General features: G+C 38.1%; 3 protein-coding genes across 4 annotated transcripts; 1 reads left to right on the top strand and 2 right to left on the bottom strand.

Annotated features, from left to right (window-relative positions):
• Nucleotides 1–1,335: 1,335 nt before the first annotated feature.
• alg5 (ALG5 dolichyl-phosphate beta-glucosyltransferase) lies at nt 1,336–4,961 on the bottom strand. Its single transcript, XM_056736179.1, has 10 exons — nt 4,666–4,961; nt 4,340–4,508; nt 4,080–4,126; nt 2,902–2,970; nt 2,728–2,820; nt 2,531–2,644; nt 2,280–2,339; nt 2,010–2,161; nt 1,840–1,925; nt 1,336–1,723 (listed from the first exon to the last, which is right to left on the bottom strand). The coding sequence occupies exons 1-10, from the start codon at nt 4,729–4,731 to the stop codon at nt 1,608–1,610; spliced, it is 972 nt and encodes a 323-aa protein (XP_056592157.1). The 5' UTR covers nt 4,732–4,961; the 3' UTR covers nt 1,336–1,607.
• A 113-nt stretch (nt 4,962–5,074) lies between these two features.
• On the top strand, nt 5,075–7,275 carry exosc8 (exosome component 8). Its single transcript, XM_056737264.1, has 11 exons — nt 5,075–5,114; nt 5,250–5,286; nt 5,377–5,440; nt 5,530–5,603; nt 5,672–5,717; nt 5,961–6,066; nt 6,233–6,278; nt 6,386–6,482; nt 6,567–6,687; nt 6,838–6,944; nt 7,134–7,275. Exons 1-11 carry the CDS (start codon nt 5,098–5,100, stop codon nt 7,250–7,252), a joined length of 834 nt encoding a protein of 277 aa, XP_056593242.1. The 5' UTR covers nt 5,075–5,097; the 3' UTR covers nt 7,253–7,275.
• A 626-nt stretch (nt 7,276–7,901) lies between these two features.
• Nucleotides 7,902–17,519, bottom strand: supt20 (SPT20 homolog, SAGA complex component). Of its 2 annotated transcripts, XM_056737262.1 has the most exons (24): nt 17,459–17,519; nt 16,929–17,006; nt 16,769–16,804; nt 16,438–16,563; nt 16,119–16,245; nt 15,904–16,007; nt 15,525–15,641; nt 15,011–15,064; nt 14,742–14,881; nt 14,329–14,488; nt 14,193–14,249; nt 13,915–13,986; nt 13,431–13,600; nt 13,246–13,278; nt 13,030–13,138; nt 12,317–12,422; nt 12,096–12,233; nt 11,714–11,999; nt 11,478–11,626; nt 11,216–11,271; nt 11,013–11,129; nt 9,812–9,911; nt 9,406–9,494; nt 7,902–8,056 (listed from the first exon to the last, which is right to left on the bottom strand). In XM_056737262.1, exons 2-24 carry the CDS (start codon nt 16,929–16,931, stop codon nt 7,907–7,909), a joined length of 2,499 nt encoding a protein of 832 aa, XP_056593240.1. In that variant the 5' UTR covers nt 16,932–17,006; nt 17,459–17,519; the 3' UTR covers nt 7,902–7,906. The 2 variants fall into 2 exon arrangements, with proteins under 2 accessions (XP_056593240.1, XP_056593241.1); XM_056737263.1 differs by lacking the exon at nt 9,406–9,494.
• Between the last annotated feature and the right edge of the window lie 416 nt (nt 17,520–17,935).

Genomic DNA, 17,935 nt, shown 5'->3' on the forward strand with positions numbered 1-17,935 from the left:
CTCGTCCTGATTGGAGGTGTACAGCGCGTGTTTGGATGGAGCCCGCGACGCTCCGGCAGCAGAGCCTCGGCGTCAGCCAGACTGGAGCCTCTGCGCCTCAGTGCGGAATTCATCCGCAGCCCTGCTGGAACTCTCCCAGGACATCAGACAGACACACAGGGGTCATCACCGTCCCATTCAAAGCCCGGAGTGAGAGAGAAAACTGGTCGTTGTGGGGAAGCGGTGTTTTGTTACAGGATGAGATGACAGTCGCATACAGATGAGTTGTTGAGAAAGTTGTGAAAGTTATTGCGTCTGGTCAATAGTTATAGTTTGGTCATTTATAGCAGTCATGACGAGAAATAACAGACTTAATTACAAAAGGTAGTTGGACAAAGCCCAGGTGTAATCTTGCTCTGTTTCTCCAAATATATCCTAGTTGGTTTATGTATATAAAACAGTCGTATACATTAGTTAGACGAGAGAGGATGTAAGCGTCCATTGTCAAATATAAAACATAAGGTGCTAGATTGGCCGAGCGCCAGACTTATCGATAGATCTATTTCTCCTCAGTGCGGACGGATACATTTCGATTGTGCGAGAACAGTGACTTGTCCAGTTAATGACGCAAGTCAGGATGGCGACAGAGAGTCTAGAAGTTTGACATTTTCACAGTTTACAACAACTGCAGGGGAACGTAACAATACTCCCAATAATGACAGGCCGCATATTTAGTGCGCTCTTTGATCAGATGACTCTGACAGGGGGATCGTTTCCAATAAAAAACGATCAAGGTGTTCAGGACCATATACATTTTTGACCGGTCTCAGTGTTTACGTCTTAACAAATGGAGAGTAGTTGAATTAACATTATTTTTAATAGTATCCATAATGCGAAATACCGAAATTAAACCCGTTTTATACTTGTAAACAAGCTGACCGGGTTGGGTAAAATAAAACGCCTTCCTGGAAGAGAGATGGAGGTCAAAAGGGATACTCTTCCCAGGGTGCAGACTAGTAACCCGTTGAGTACACCACATTAAAGCCAAATATACATGCCAGACCATAAACCATGTACTTTTAGCCAATCAACCGTGTTTTTATGTGTGGGTGAGTTTGTTTAAACATTATTTGGATGGCACTGGTTTTAAACCTTAAAATGAAGTTAAACCCAACTAATTTGTTTTGTTTGAAATTACGAATCATCAATGTTTCTTTAATGTTGCACATCAATTTAGATTATTTTGCCAATTTCTGGCCAATATGCTTTTAAACTTTTTTGAATTAAAAATGATGCTCGAGTAAAAACAACATAATTTATAGAAGGCTGTTTTCATGCTTAGTCACTGCAAAAAAGTTATTTCACAAATATTTTTTATTTGGCCATTTATAAGAACCGTTTTAAACCAAAACCAGATTTGTAACTGTGACAAAAATAAAAAACATGAAAAACATAACATAAACAAAACACAAAGACCCCTCGCTTATGTGGTCACGGCACGGTCAGTAATAGTGATAAAATGTCAATGCTGACATTTCATTTGCATCGATGGACTGTGTGTTTCACCGCTGCCCCCGCAAGCCTCTTTCAGCTCATGAACAGTGACAAGCACACTAGCATTTACAGGGCTACTGGGTTTTTCTGTCGGACTCCAACGTCCAGGCACCGGTGAGATAACGCAGCCTGATAATGAATAGATCCATTCCCATCTGCAGCCAACTCCAGAACGGCACCAACTTTGACCCTAATGTACGCAATAAAACAAGCATTTGTTACCTCATAGTGGAATTTAGCTTTTTTGTGTAATTTATTGCAGTTAGGTCTGAAGAGCAATTATATTTCAAAAATGACAGCGCAAACCTTCGATCTCTGTCCAGTTAATGGCCACTTCAGATATGGGTATTTTAAAACACTGCGCAATGTATAAGAGTTCAACATCAAATGCCCTGCACAAAAAACCAGGTGCATTAAACTACATACATTTTAGAATGAGATGCTTAGTGTTCATTTTAGGTTTTAAACCTCCTTACCAGCGTTCCACGTGCAGACTGGAGAATGTTTTCAAAGCCGCTTCACGGGTGAAGAGCTTGAAACCGCATTGTGTGTCTTTAATCCCCCTCACACAAAAGAACCACACCAGAAAGTGGAATCCATACATCAGAAAAGTTCGAAATACAGACCGCTGTTACAAGACGAAACAGAAGTATATAAATGCTAAATGCTCAGCTAAAGAAGATAAGGATTTCTCTCACATATCTTACAGTTATTGTTCTGTTGATACTTTAAGAAATACTTTTTACCCGAGCCACTGATTCTTTTTCCAGATGAGCTCTGGATCCACAGGAGATTGCCATGTTCTCCTGCATTAAAATGAAACAAAAGGATTTTCAGATTTTTTGAGATCTCTTGACCTATGGAAAGGCATGTTGTTTTTTATATGCTTATCTCCTTGTAAAACCTTAGTCAGCAATGTATTCTCATATTAAGTTCAGCATAACAAACACTCTGAAATGTTTTTGTCTATTTTGGTCTACAGACAGTGGTGTCTCACAGGCTTGGGGCTGATGCTTTGAAGAGAAGCTTCCACTTTTTCAAGGTCAGCAAACTTGGTTGCTCCATCTGCGTCAGCCATGAGAATGAGACGTCCACGGCAGCTTAAAGTCCCCTGAAAATGTAATACGCACATTTTTTTTAAATCAAAGACAGTTCTGCAGTTTATATCTATCCAAGGTTTTTTTGTAATTTTACCATTCTCACTGCACCACCCTTTCCACGGTTCTTAACCAGTGTCAACACTCTCACTTTTTGCGCTCCATACTTTCTTGTGTATCCCATAGCAACCTAAGAATGAGAAACAGTCAAGTACTGAATTTGAAAGCAAAGTATAATTCCACAAAATTTGTTTTTTAATATAAAAAATACCTCTGTAGTTTTGTCTTTGCTTCCATCGTCTACTACAATAACCTCGTATGTGAACGATGGATTCTTCTTCTGAAAAAGTTGACAGCAAAACAGTTTAGGTTTGGACAGTGCGACTTTTGTTATAACACTGCCCCCTGGTGGTGACAATTACACACTGTTGTATTAACTATGTATTTATTTGTCACAATCCGGAAGAAAACTGTTAAAAACCCGTTAGCAGGGGTATCCAAAAGCTTAATCCACTTTAATCAAATCCAAATTCATAACACTAGCCTATGACTTCACAATATTGTGGAAGTAAAAAAAAATAGGGATGTACGAAAAATTTCTAAAAATTCTTTTTTAAAGTTATCGGTATCGGACGATAATACATTTAAGGCCAATATATTATAGCCGATAAATCATGAATAATTTCCTCTGGCTAAACATCTTCAGCTGCACGCTGGTCACAGTTATAATACTGTACAGTGCTGTCTTTCTGTTGTGATCAGTCACTTACTGCTATTAGCAAAACATTGTTAGCGTAGGTACAGTATATAGATACAGTATTTATGAATGTGTAAATGATGAGACATAAAGCATATTGTTTGAATCGGACTGCTGTCTGAATGCTTTCTGTCTTGAGACCTGTTAGACATGTGACAATAAAGAACATCTGTTTATTAACTAAAAATATACCAGAAAAGTTTGAAGGTTAAAGAACCGTTAACAAGTTTAAAGTAGCCTTGGTACATGATTTTCAGGCAGAAAAGGGAAAATGGAGATGGTGGTCTAGTGGGTTAAACCACTGAACTGGTAAATCAAAAGGTTGCTGGTTCGATCCCAGCAGCCACCACCAGTGTGTCCTTGAGCAAGACACTTTACTCCATGTTGCTCCAGGGGGATTGTCCCTGTAATAAGTGCACTGTAAGTCGCTTTGGATAAAAGCGTCTGACAAATGACTAAACGTAAAAATGTAACTAATGTTTACCTTGTTTTCTGCAGTCAATGTTTTCAATAAAAGCATTTGTCCACTTTGTGCCTTTTGTTTCAGTCTTAAGAATTTTATATTAATATTTAGATACTGTATATCGGCTATATATCAGTTATCGGCTTCTAATTTTAAAGAATTATCGGTTATCGGCCTAACAATCTATATATCGGTGCATGCCTAAAAAATTGAAAGAAAAATGACGCACCTGACGTTTCTCCAGGTATTCCATGGCTTCATCCATCATGACAGGCACTGTTATAAGACAGATACATTTCCTATTTAAATGAATGTATGCATCATTTCGTTAACACAATTACAACTTTTCTTGTTTCAGTCTGAATTTACAAGATGTTATCTGATTCTTGTAGTTATTATATGGTGTCCTATGTTGTGCTTCAGTAAAGGCAGATTATTAGTTCATGTTCAGAGCCCCCTACTACGGTCATGTCAAAACAGACAACTTACATCTGAGTTCCTCGTTGTATGAAGGCACCACCACAGACAGCTCCAGCGAGTGAGGATCCAACAGACTGGGGAATGACTCCGTCTTGCCTTCCGCAGTTATAAAGAATTTCTCCTTCTCATGGCGAGTCTGATCAACCATCTTTGCACTGACATGGGCAATGACAACAGCCTACAGAGACAAACCGACAACTCACTGACGCTTTTTGATACCATAACCAACAACTGAGGTGTTTCAAGCTGAAAGTTTCTTTAAACAACTGCATAATAAAGATCTTAACAATTCAAAACAAAACACACGAAAACAGTCAACAAATGGAGATTTTTACCAGAAGAAAGGCGATGAGCGCTAGACACAGCAGATACTGTATTAATTCACATATACAGCAATCCATTATCCATATCCCAGTCAAAACAGCACTGCAGGGAAGCTGTCAACAATTTATGTGCTGCTGCTGCCTCATATAAAAAAGCCTAAAAACGAGCCTTCTTTTGACTTCATGAGGCGGAACACATATGAATGGGTGTCGTATTAAATTACGGGGGGAAATTATCAAATTTTCATTGTTGAACTTTACTTCCAGTCACAGAGAAACACCTACGCGGAAGCCGCAGTCACAAACCACATCATCACATCGGGCAAAGAGAGCGCACGCCGCTCAGCGCTTCATCGGAAAAAACACTAGCGCCCTCCATCGGAACGGAGGGGAGCGTATTTGCGTCTACGTCAGAACCGTCTTCACGTGGTGCGTCTAAACATCATGGCGGCTGGATTCAAGTAAGTGCGGAGAGCATGAATCACATGTACAGAACAAACGTTGACAGCGAACATGAATTGGTTTAGCAAACATTAAATATATTTGAAGTGATGACAAATGTAATGATATAACCTGGTGATTCATTTTATTTTCAGAACCGCAGAGCCTCTTGAATATCACAGGAGCTTTTTGGTGAGTTGATCCATCAAAACTAAAAGACAAATTGTGATTTAGATGGAAAAGGAGTGTTTAAATATAAAGTGTTCATCTGGTGTTTAACAGAAAGAAAACTGTCGTCCAGATGGGAGAGAATTGGGGGAGTTTAGACCCACAACGTTAAACATTAGTAAGTTTAGGATGCACAGTATACAATAAGTGATTTTAATATAAATATATGTTAAAATATAAGACATCATTTGCTCAATGTTTTCCTAGATTCTATAAATACAGCTAATGGATCAGCAATGGTGAAAATCGGGAATACCACAGTAATCTGCGGATTAAAAGCTGTAAGGTTATCTTCCATCGTTTTTTAAACATATTTTGATTTAAAGTTACAGAATATTTTTGCTTGCAGGAATTGACAATGCCCCCCTCTGATGCTCCAAATGAAGGCTATATAGGTAGTTCATTTTTTCCAACATGTATTGTATGTAAGAGTAAATATCATTTATGTACATACTGCAGTTTATTTTATGTCATGAGATCATTATTTCTTAAATTATACTAAATTCATGTGAGAAATTAGTCTAGAAACCTATTCTCTTGCGAATAACAAATATGGAAGATCTTTATATCAGTTATCTATGTGCTTTAGTGCATTTGTTGACATTTCATTCATGAATGTTTCTCTCTGGTGTTTCAAGTTCCAAATATAGATCTGCCACCCCTGTGCTCATCTAGATTCAGAACCGGTCCACCAGGAGAACAGGCTCAAGCAGCCAGCCAGTTTATCGCTGATGTTATTGAGAGGTAAAGCTCAAGATACAAATACTTTTCTATTCTCTCCCTAATTTTAGCAAGTTTTCACTTGTTTGTTGTCAAGTGAAAGTGAAAAACGAATCAGAAAAAAACTGTATTACTTCTTAAAATGTTTGTTTTGATGCTTAATGTGGTATTTACTTTTTATATTCCACAGTTCAGATTTAATAAATATGGAAGAATTGTGCATTGAAAAAGCAAAGGTACGTTATTGTGTTTAACATTTCACTAATGTTATGTAAATAAAATATCAATTTTATCTACTCATTTCATCTAAAATTTGCAAATCCAGTAAATGTTTTTTCTTTAGCTTTGTTGGGTGCTGTACTGTGATATGATGTGTTTGGATTATGATGGGAACTTACTTGACACCTGCATCATAGCTCTGCTGGCAGCTTTAAAGAACGGTGAGATTTTTTCCGCTTGTATCAGTTCCTCCTCTCTGTACCGGTGATGTTCTTATCAACAACCTTTCAAATTTCTCATCACAGCTCAACTCCCTGAAGTCACGATAAACAAAGAAACAGATTTAGCAGAAGTTGACATGAAGAAAAAGAAACATTTGAAGATCAACCGGCACCCCGTTGGAGCATCATTTGCAGTATTTGACGAGTGAGTAAATCTTTTTTGGGAGGGTGTGCATTAACCAGACTCATTTTGTCCAATTTTTTTAAATCACAGTTTTTGATCAGGAAGTTTCTTCCATACTAACACCTGTCAAGTAATTTTGCTGAACACTGTTTTAATTTTCCATTTGTGCAGTACCATCACCATCGTAGACCCAACAGCAGAAGAGGAAAGCTTGTCTACAGCATTATTAACTGTAGTAACAGATGAAGAGGATCGCCTGTGTGCAGTCCATAAACCAGGTGAGATGGGACCTCGTAAATTTTGTAAAACCTAACCAACCATACATCAGCACCTGTTGTTTCATGTCATATAATCAGATGAGCTTTTGCTCTTTTCAAATATCTGTGTATTTGAATCATTTTAAATTACTTTCGCTTGGAGAAGAATAAACATAATATTTTTTGGTCCCTTTCAATTTTTTGTTTTAGGAGGGACTTCACTATCTGCTGAGAAACTGCAGCACTGTATAAATCGCGCCGTTACAAGAAACAAAGAAATCAACAAACTCCTGAACAAAGTGATGGATAGCATGAAGACGTCAAAATAAACACACACACTCTGTCATTTTTATCTAAAAGTTGTATTTTCACTGTCAATATATACTTTCTTTTTTATCACAATAAAACTGCCGACAAAGAACATTTACAAAAATTCTGCCTCAGTGTTCAGAAATGTCTTCCACGGTTTAGATTTTTTTCATAAGAATATACAACAACTCCCCCACAGTATAACAAAATGCCGTTTTAAAATGTGCCGTATAAAAACCGCACATGTAATTGCATGCTGGGACAAGGCTCACTCTGACATCCAGCAGTAGAGTAGATTTTCTCGTTCCATTGAGCAACATGTGATTGAGGCACATCTGTACGGCCCTTATTAGTGTGCGTAGGGTCTGCTTTCTCGAGCCGAACGGGCTTTCGTAGAAAGGGCCATTTGGAAGGAGAACGAAGACAGGATACCTCGGAGAACCCTACGAGAATCGTCTCATTTCATGTATTTCATTAAAAAATACGGTAATACTCTAAGGTCCCCTGCTCTAAAAATCCTTGCCGAAAGTACATCTATTTATCTGGCCTGAGGTCAGGTGGGCGATTCCTGTACCCCTATAAACGTAAAAAACATAGTCCGGTCAGTCTGTAAAAATCTGAACACAGTGCCATAGTTGTCTTCCTCATGATGGGTGAGCAGGCGGGGCCGAAGGTCATGATTTGGGGAGGGGCTGCGGCGTGCTGCGTTTCCTCTTACTTCTTGGCTGGTTGGCGGAATGTTGCCGTGGCAGCGCCGCCTGTGCCGCTGCCCCCACTGCCATACCCATTTGCTGCTGTTGCATTTGCTGCTGCAAGAATTGCAACTGTGCAAAGAGAAGAAAATGACGTGAAATTAATTGGCAGAGTTTAAGAAATGGGCTCTGCTCTAATGGCAGCTTTGTCTCCGCATCTCTTCCACTTAAAACCAGAGTGTAAAATTTTGATTGTAAGCAAAAATTATGAATTCTAGGTAGTTTTTCTTCTTGTAAATTCTACAATACTGTTATTGCAATTGACAAGGCTGTCTTCAGTGTATGTGCAAAGTCAAACAGTGAGTCAATACTTAGTAACTTACGGGTGCATTGAAAACAGAATTTTACCTTGACTGGAAATATATACACTACCAACTAAAAATCTGGAAAGATTTGACTGAATTGACGTTTATGATCTCAAAAACCTTGCCATTTAAAAATACATATTTTTTTGTGCTGTCAAGCAATTAATTGCATCCAGAATCATTTTACTAAAACATATCAGTAGGTGTCCAAACGTTTGACTGACATATTATATCATATATCAATAATAATACTACTCAGGTAGTGGAAAAGTCATTAATGCTCATTAATAAAACAGTGAAAGCGGATGCAGTGTTGGACAGACATCAGCGTTGTGTTTGCAGAAGCTGTGTGAGGCTGAAGAGTGATGAAAGAGAACGAAATGAGCAAAAACAATGGAAAAGACAAACGCTCATTCTTAAAGAAGGGGATGGATCAGTACTGATGGATGCTCCTTTTGTTTACCGATAACCCTGTAATAATCGCACACATAAACACACATCTGCCATGCTCTTGTTTGGGTCAGTAAGACAGCAACTTAAACTCGCATCTAAGCCCAAACTAAAGCAAGTTTTTGAGCATCAGATGCAGAAGAATGGTAACAGAGTTTGATAAAACAAAAGTGTGTCATGCTTGGAAATAAAGCACGGAAGGAGAAATCAAATATAGCAATTAACCTACATTATATATATATATGAAGATATAAAAATGTCTAAGGCTTTGAGGTTTTCTTTTTCTGAGAAACATGCAGCTCAAGTGCTTGCACAGAGATAGGCTGATGCCGCAAGCTTGACATTTAATGCAAAAGGTCAATAGAAGGGTAACACAAGACAGACAAGAAAAAAAATCTATGATGAATGACAGTGTATATCTATGAAGTGTTTAATCTAAACAGTGAATGCATAGACATTGTATAACAGACCGATCCCTGTTGCCCTGGTGTATACTAGAAGAACAAGAAAGTGTAGTAAAAATGTAAATGAGGCCATTTTGGATTTTAGGTTGACATTAAAGGCCTGCCAGAAAGGAATCAGCATCTCTGTCATCCGAGTCGGGGTCAAAGGTCGGTCTGGCATACACATGTCTATGGGTGGATGAGGTCAAAGTTGCTGCATTACTTGGATCTGTGGCTGGTGCTGTTGCTGGAGCCTCGGGGACGGCAGGCCGGGTCCGGACCCATCCAGACCACAACCCAGCTGGGACAGCACTACCACAGACAGAAGGGAGGGGTGGAGGAGAAAGAGAGAAAGATCAGGGTGGGGAGGGAGGTCACAGGAAATAAAAGGTACAATGTAGCAGAAAGAGGAAATGTGGCATCCACCATCATGTTAATCATATGACAACCAAGATAATCGAAAAACAAACAGGTCTAATTGACTTTGGTTGATCTATGGTGAGATTAGTATGACACGCTACAAAATCTAAGACAGGGTTACTCCATTAGTAAGTCTACTGTTTGTGTTAGTGTCTGTTAGATTGACTTTGACAACGGATGTTCTTGAGTTATAGAGAAGTGACACATACCTGCTGCCTGAGAGGACATGAAGCTTCCCACTCCAGTGAGATTGATAACTGCAGTCTGTTGGGCAGACAGTCCCTGTTCTGGCGTCAGTCCCGCATCAGCCTGGATCACAGAGGACAATATTCAGTAATTCTGCACACGTGTGCAAATTTCTTCAGTTCAAACCCCACTGCATAGCATAGTAAATCTTGGTTTCAAGATATCAAACATGATTTTCTTAAAAAATATTCTTTAAAACTTTTCCAGACAGTTACTACGGTAATGAGAATGAAAAAGGGTGTGTTGTACACAGCATGAAATGTCTAACGTTTTTAACTAGAAAAATGTAAAGTAATCTTTTCACATAAAATCTAACTTAATGTAAATAAACATTCTTTTTAAAATGTTACGGAGGACGGAAAATCAGTCATTGACATTTATTTTCTCCCACAATTTCTGTCACTGATTTCGTTTTCATTTTTTGTAATTCGCGAACATCTGAAAAAACATCCAATTGTTTTTTAGAATATTTTCATTTTACTTTGTTTGAATTCCAATATATAATGCACTCGGACAAATATGGATGTGTGACTTATATGAGTTTCATTAGAAAAAGCAAAAATATATAAATAATTAATTACTATGTTAAAATTATGCCTTGTGCAAGTTAAAGAGCACAATTAGAGTACAATAAATCTTATTATAATTTGTGTGTGTTTCCCAATTATATTTGTTTTATCATTTAAATATTTACAGCCATGATGTTTCAGTAGTTTCGTGAGAATGACCCAAATAGAGAGACACATATTTCAGCTGTCATTATTTATTCAAGCATTTTCTATCTAATTGGTTTCCTTACCTTAAATTAGAACTATGTATAAAACTTATACACAGTCAAAAAAATGTTATTAACAAAAAATAAACATTAGTTCCATAAACCATTTAAAGATTTCGAAACGGACCAAGCAGCCGAATACAATATTTTACATTTCAAATAATAACGTACTGTTATTTTCTTCTGTATCTCTTTCTTTTAACAAAATATAAAAACAATAAACGCTGCTCATCTCTATTCAAAATAGAAACCTTCTTTTTTTGGAATATGTAAATATTTTTGGCCATTATCCTATCTGTGCATCTGGGACAACACCACTATTCTAAAATGCATAAATCCATACAAGTTCATAAACTGTGTGTGATATGTCATTGAGATTTCTGATTTACCGACTCCCCCTGCTGCTGGGGACTGGAAGTGGCAGACTGACTGCTCTGCTGCTGGGGGGAAAACTGAGACAACTGCTGCTGCTGTAAAGAGTTAAAAATCAATGGTCCTGTGGGAATCTGAAAAAGAAATTGAAAAGAGTGTGACGTGAGTATGACAAACAGCATTACAGCAACCATCTCAATATCTCCTGAAGCCTCCTCACCTGCAGAAGGTTAAGCGGTCGTAATCCAGGGCTGTTGTTCAAGCTGAAGGGCCCACCTGCAGGTAGAATATAAACATTTGACTCTCCACAACAGATGAAACATAAGTCTGAAACTTAGACTGGGTTGTTTGGATAAATCTATGAAAATGCAGACTACCATGATTCATGCATTGGATCTCCAGAATGGTGAAGCATTGTGATCAGAAAAGTTCTTAAAGATCTATTATAACTCTTTAACAGGGACTAAAGAAAAAAAGTTTACCCGTCTGGGCTGTGGGCTGCATGGCAGGAAGTCCTCCGGACATGAGACCACCAGAGGGCAGAAGTCCACTCATGGGGATCCCAGACGCCAGAGTACCAGGACTACAGCCTAGCATTGGGTTAGAACCGCTCATCAGAGTCTGTGGACTGCTGTGTGAAAGAACGATAAAAGGAATTTACTATAGAAATCGCTCTTAAACTTTAATTTGATGGATGAAGGAAACAGGAAGCTCTTACCAAACAGAGCCCACCACATTGATGAAGTTTAGTCCAGCTGGGTTGGTCATGACCTGTGAAGAGGTGGAGCTGGATATGGGTAAAGGGATATTCATGACGGGCAGAGCCTGACTCAGTGCCATCTGCTGCTGTGCAAACGGTGTCAGCAGTGTAGGCGGCTGAGAGAGGATGTGGTCCTGAGGGGTGGGCGTTACAGAGGGCGTTGTACTTTGAATATCGGCATGATGTGGCGTAGAACAGGGTGTGTTGGTGGGTGTGGGCGTGGAGGGCTTGGGCGTTCCTGATCCTATAAAGGATATTCAAAGTTGAGGATGAGATATTAACTCATCTATCAGGTTATTGTTCATGGTGCCATTTCTGGTTGTGGAGGGGAAAAACTTACTCTGCATGGGTGAGAGAGCATCAGGGGACAGCAGACCAAGTTCCAAGGAGTGTTTTCGAGAGAGCGACTGATTCTTTGTGGGTGGAGGGGTTGGGCACTTGAGATGGCCACTGGAGGCCTGTGTATTGTACAGGTTACCTGTATAGAAATGAAAACAAGATGTTTCAAATGCACATTCAATCCATTCCGAATGTTCCACAGTTAAAACAAATATTGTCCACCTGAGGAGCTGCAGGCTGAGCCGGCTGGCAGTTTGATAGGAGGCGGTCTGTGTTTCACACCCTTGCCTAAAACTGAAGTCTGGACCAGTGCTGAGAAACCATCACCCTGCATACCAACAAAACATCTAACACTGTAACAGCATGTACGTAGACAGCTGACATGAAATACTTCCAGAAAGTTTTCATTTCCTACAGTGTGCCGTGTGACATACACCACCTGAACATATTTAAATAATCCAATATCTGTAACTACTTTATTATGCATCCGAGGTCACTGTAGTTTACTAAAACTATTTAAAAAAATCGTTTTTTAAAATAAAAATATTTGGTCTAAATCTTATTTGAAGAAATGCGGAACATTAAATAAAAATAAAAAACAAATAAATAAAAATATAAGTATTATATAAAATGTATAGCAGTGTGAATGCATGCATACAATGCTATACATAAAAAATGACAAAAGCACATAACAAAATTGCTAAATTTAACATGATAAAAATATTTGTTATGATAAATACGATAAATATATGATATATTTATTACAGTCTTCCCTCCATCTCTCATTAAGCAGACATGTTGTATCTATTTATATACTTTATGGATTTATTAAGATTGTTAAATGACATGCTAAATAACACAACAAGAAACACTCATAAAAACTAACTGATCAATGCGCTTAATCCGTAATGACATGCGTACAAAGGGTTTCTTACCTCGGTCACTCTTGTAGGGGAGATCTGGGCCTGCAAGCCTGAGTTATGTAACATTTTAACCGGACACTTCATGTCTCGCTCGTACAGCTCTCTATACTGTGTCAAAAACCTGCAACAGAGGAACATTCGCGTGACTGTGTGTTATTTATAGATAACCACACTATGTGATCCCTACAGCGGTTTTATAAAACGACAAAACACAGCTCCTGTACTTACCGGTCAGCATCTGTCTTTGAACCGATGAGGAATCTGCAGGAAAAAAAGATTAAAAATTCCATGATCAAATCAAATAATTGACTCTACTGAACCGACTGTAACTTTATTACCAACTTTATGAAACAACAGCTGTAAATACAGAAAGGCTGTTAATAAATACTAAAACACCATCATTTGAGACTTACGGTGGGTGAATGAGATGCATGTCGGTGACGTCCTCCTCTGATTTGGAGTCTTTGGCGCTGTAGATTTTGCCGTACACCAGCGGGTCCCCTGTAGACTGGAAGAACGTGAGTTTTGTTCTCTGTGGCTGTCCCCCAACCTCGCAGTCGAAAGTGTAGTCGTCCCTAGCGTCCTGTTCAGAGGAAAAAAATGTCATGTTGTCACAAAAGCAGACCAATGATAAAACTGTCGCAAGCTGTCAACACTGGTACTTCCGCTTTCTGTTTATTTTTATATATAGTTAAATCTTAAAGATATGTATTTATCATTTTAAATTGGTTATAAATATTGTGTTGAGTGTATTTTGTTCAACTGTTTGTCTATTGAAACAGGAAGTTCTTCTAGATTAGTTTTAAACAAGTGTCGATTTTATCATCCAAAGTGGTCTATAAAACCATCTTTCCATCTTAAGTGCACACATATAAATATTATATGTATTTATATTACCTGTGAAGGCCAAACGGTGGACTGAGAATTATCTAATTTCACAGACTTCTCTGCCACTGCGTATTTCTCCACCTGGAAGGAGAGTAAGAAAACATGTTGATTTAGATACAAACCTCACAAAACATGCAACAAAGAAGCATCCAAAAACATAAATACACCCAATATAAATGGAGGAATAATATAAATGTATATTTCATAATACGCCTGGAGTTAAAAGAATGTACAGAAATGTATTTCTCTGCTGATAAAGCATTGAAATCCGCATGATAGCAACTCACATCAATATCCGATGGGATGGTGAGCTGACAGCTGCTCTGTTTCCACATGTCCACACACTGCAGCACAAGAAAGAGCGTTGTAAACATACAGAGAACAACCAGACATTAGATAAAATCACATAAATATCTGACTTACGTTTCCAGCTTTGGAGATCTTGAGGTCTATCGATGGAGCAGGTTTCCTTTCTTTCCTCCTCTGCAGGTAGTCCAGGAGTCTCAGTTGTGGCAGTGCGGGGCAGTGGTTCATCATCTCCTGCTGTCTGTTTAGAGCTGCTCGAGAGTGTCTTCTAAAACATCTGCACGGAGAGGAAACATCACGGCCACTTCAGTCAATGACAACAAGACTCGTATTCGGTCATATATCTTCCTTAGTCTGGACATCAGGATCTTTTAATTCCATATCAGTAAATACAAATATCAATTCACTTGCTGCTCACAGATGCTGAACAGATTCTCACATCATTTGTGAATCAGATTTAGTGGACAGAGCAACACACCCAAACAAGCTTAAATGTAAACACAACAGAGAGAACAGAGCACTAGGTTTACCGTTTCATTGACCGCGTGTTCATCTTCTGCTTGTTGTAGAGCAGACGGTTGGTGGTGCAGGTGACAGAGATGGAGGGATCCAGACACAGAGGTTCTGCCGTAGCCAGAATCAACTGACTCTCAAGCTGAAGTTTATCATCCTATCAACACGCCAAATCACACGGTTATTTAAACTAAAAATCTGCATTCTGTGCAACTTTATAACACAAGCTCAAAACAGCACACTAACATATTTTAGCAGTATATTGTTTCAGTTTTGGGACTCGTACCTGCGTCCACTTGTGGTGATCACTTGTGATAGCATGAACATCACAGATAAGGGTCTGGGAGGGAGAAGACACCACATTCACCATATCAAAACATTAGATTTTTTAGAATAGATAATCTTTAAAAGGGTTGTTGACATAGAAATGTGTACATTTGTCATATAGTATGACAGCGAAAATGTAGAAAAAAAAAACTAGCATAGGAGAGATTTGACTTCATTGTTATTTCAATGATAAATATAAATAATATAAAATAATATATTATTAAAAGTTTTAAATCTTTTCAGATTTTTTGCGGTCACACTACAGGACACATATACGGTATATTTAACATGTACATTTAGTTACTTAGCAGACGCTTTTATCCAAAGTGATGAACAAAGTAGGGGAGAACAAAACAATGCATAGGTGCAGTAAAAACTGGTCTCATTCAGCCAATCACATTATACTGAAGAACTACCCAAAAAGGTCAATGGATTAGTTTATTTGTGCCTGAAGAGAGATTATAGTCACTCACCTGCATAGTGGGTCTCAGCAGTACGTGTCGACTCTGGTAGGTGGGCATCTTTGCATTGCCAGACTGTCTGTAGTCCCTGACCTCAGCTATGACACAGCCACAGTGAAATATGTTCACCTGATGGAATATTGGCAGAAGGAATTAAAACATGTAAAAATGTATGATTAATGTTTGAAAAAAGGATCATGAATTTGTAAGCTATGTTATTTCTATACAACTTCCATGACTGAATAGTTTGCAACAATCACTGACTATTAAAACTATCAGTTAAATTTGTAACTTTTGTGCAGGGTGTGTGCAAATATATAAATATAATTAAAAACATAACATAAAAATCGTAATACTGAAAAGTCCAAACAAACACATAGAAGACACTCACCTGTGATTTTTCTAGAAGGTCTACAAGGATGGGCGGCAGCTCCTCAGCATCCAGGTACTCCAGCAACTCTCCTTCCTCATAGCGAAGCCGAATTGTTTCTGAATCTAAAAATAAAAATAGTCTCTGATTAACTATCATAGGTGTTGTGTATAACATACACATCAAAAGCTAAGATGATTCAGTTCAGATGTGGCACAAAGCACAGCAGACATTACCAGATCCATTCTTTCCTCGGAGCATGAGAGAGTATCCTTCATTTCCAGGGTACAGCTTGACCACCAGACAGGAGACAGTCTCTTGCGACACCAGCTTCTCTAGTAGATTCACATTTCTTCTTAGTTTCTACAAAAAGAGGACAGTAGCACGCATGGTCAACATGATATCAAAACTGACTTAATTTGACTTATGTACACACATTTTCATTGTGCAAGATTGCAAGGCTTGATATTATAAATTCAAAGCATTTTGTTCTCACAAATTTGTATGTAAATGTAATAGCATAAATGTGTTTGTGTTTTAGTGAGTGAGAATTACCTTCAACTCAGGTTCCTTTTCACACTCTTCAATATACAATTCATAAAGTTTCTGATATAAAGATTTCCTTCCACTTGAGGATACTCGTCTCTTCACCGGTCGCTGACGGGCACTTTCAACAATGTACTAAATACAAAATATTATAGTAGTGTTATAGCATAGTAGTTATAATGCAGTAGTATTATATTCTTTGAAATTCTTCCACACACTTATTGCATTTAGGCAGGCAACACAACAACATAGTTACAATAACCGTTATGAAACACAAAATACACTAAAAACAATGCAGAAGCAATATCTAAACCATTAAATAACAAATAGAAATACATACCTCAGCCCGATCCAATGCATATTCTAGAACTTGTTGCTATAAAGAATAAAATATTAATTCAATTTTGCTCTTAATTTTTTCTAAATCTGTAAAAAGTAAACTATTCACGATTTAATATTATAAAATCAAGTAGATTTAAAATGCAAATCATAAATCTTACCATTGTGGTCGCTAAGTGACAGGAGGCGATGTTGTATTACACCAGCACTGTCACCTCCACACACACACCATTCAAGCCCTGAGATGGGGGGGAAGACAGATCAGAAACAAACTCTATGCAAACATTGACCTGTCATCTGACAACTTCCATTCACAGCTCAAACCAAAACCTTCAACAACAACCACACGATTGCGAATTAAGTTAGTTTGAGACATGAAGACACTTCATTGAGACAGTTGGGCATCTGTGTGCAATCAAAATATTTTGCAAACAAATGCGGTTAACTTCAACAAGACGACTGCAAAGTATGTGTAAAATAATGCAATGTAAATACATGACATGCTTTATTGAAATGCGGAGGAATATGATCACAGCAGAAGAAAACAAACTCCAGCACTGGAGCTCCAGCAAACGACAGACTGGCTAACCACAGCTAACAGCTCACTTAAAATGCAAAGTTCACACGATACGGAAAACTGACAAACTGGGTCTTAATGTGACAATGGCAACAAACATCAAAACCGACTTGCCAATCAAGTTGCATCACCACAGGCAGGAAATCCAAAGCAAGAAGCGTAATAAATGTTCCAGTGCCTTCAATGAAAAAAACTCACAGCAGCCATTTTGTTCCAGTGTAACAACAAAATCCAAACTTCCGGTGTGCGCGCGAGCTGGAGGCGGAACCAAAGATCCGCGCCTCGGATGAACTGTTTTGTGCGTAATCTTCTGTTCGTTTTCTCGTTTTCTAATTGTTTAATAAATCATTAATGGTTTATGATAGTGATAATATTTGTAATTTTATTTGTATGATATATTTTATTGACCCCGAAGAGAATCAATTAGGTGCCAAAAGAAGGCAAAATGAAATTCCTAGAAAAAATTAAAATGAATGTAGGTTAACATAAAAAAGCCTTAGAAGTAACCAGAATGGGAGTATAATAATAATTCAATACATTTATGTTGTGCTTATATAGTGCTAGTATGCATTAGACCTAATTTAAGTGCAC

This window comes from Triplophysa dalaica, chromosome 22 (genome assembly GCF_015846415.1).
Source record: "Triplophysa dalaica isolate WHDGS20190420 chromosome 22, ASM1584641v1, whole genome shotgun sequence".
NCBI lineage: Eukaryota > Metazoa > Chordata > Actinopteri > Cypriniformes > Nemacheilidae > Triplophysa > Triplophysa dalaica.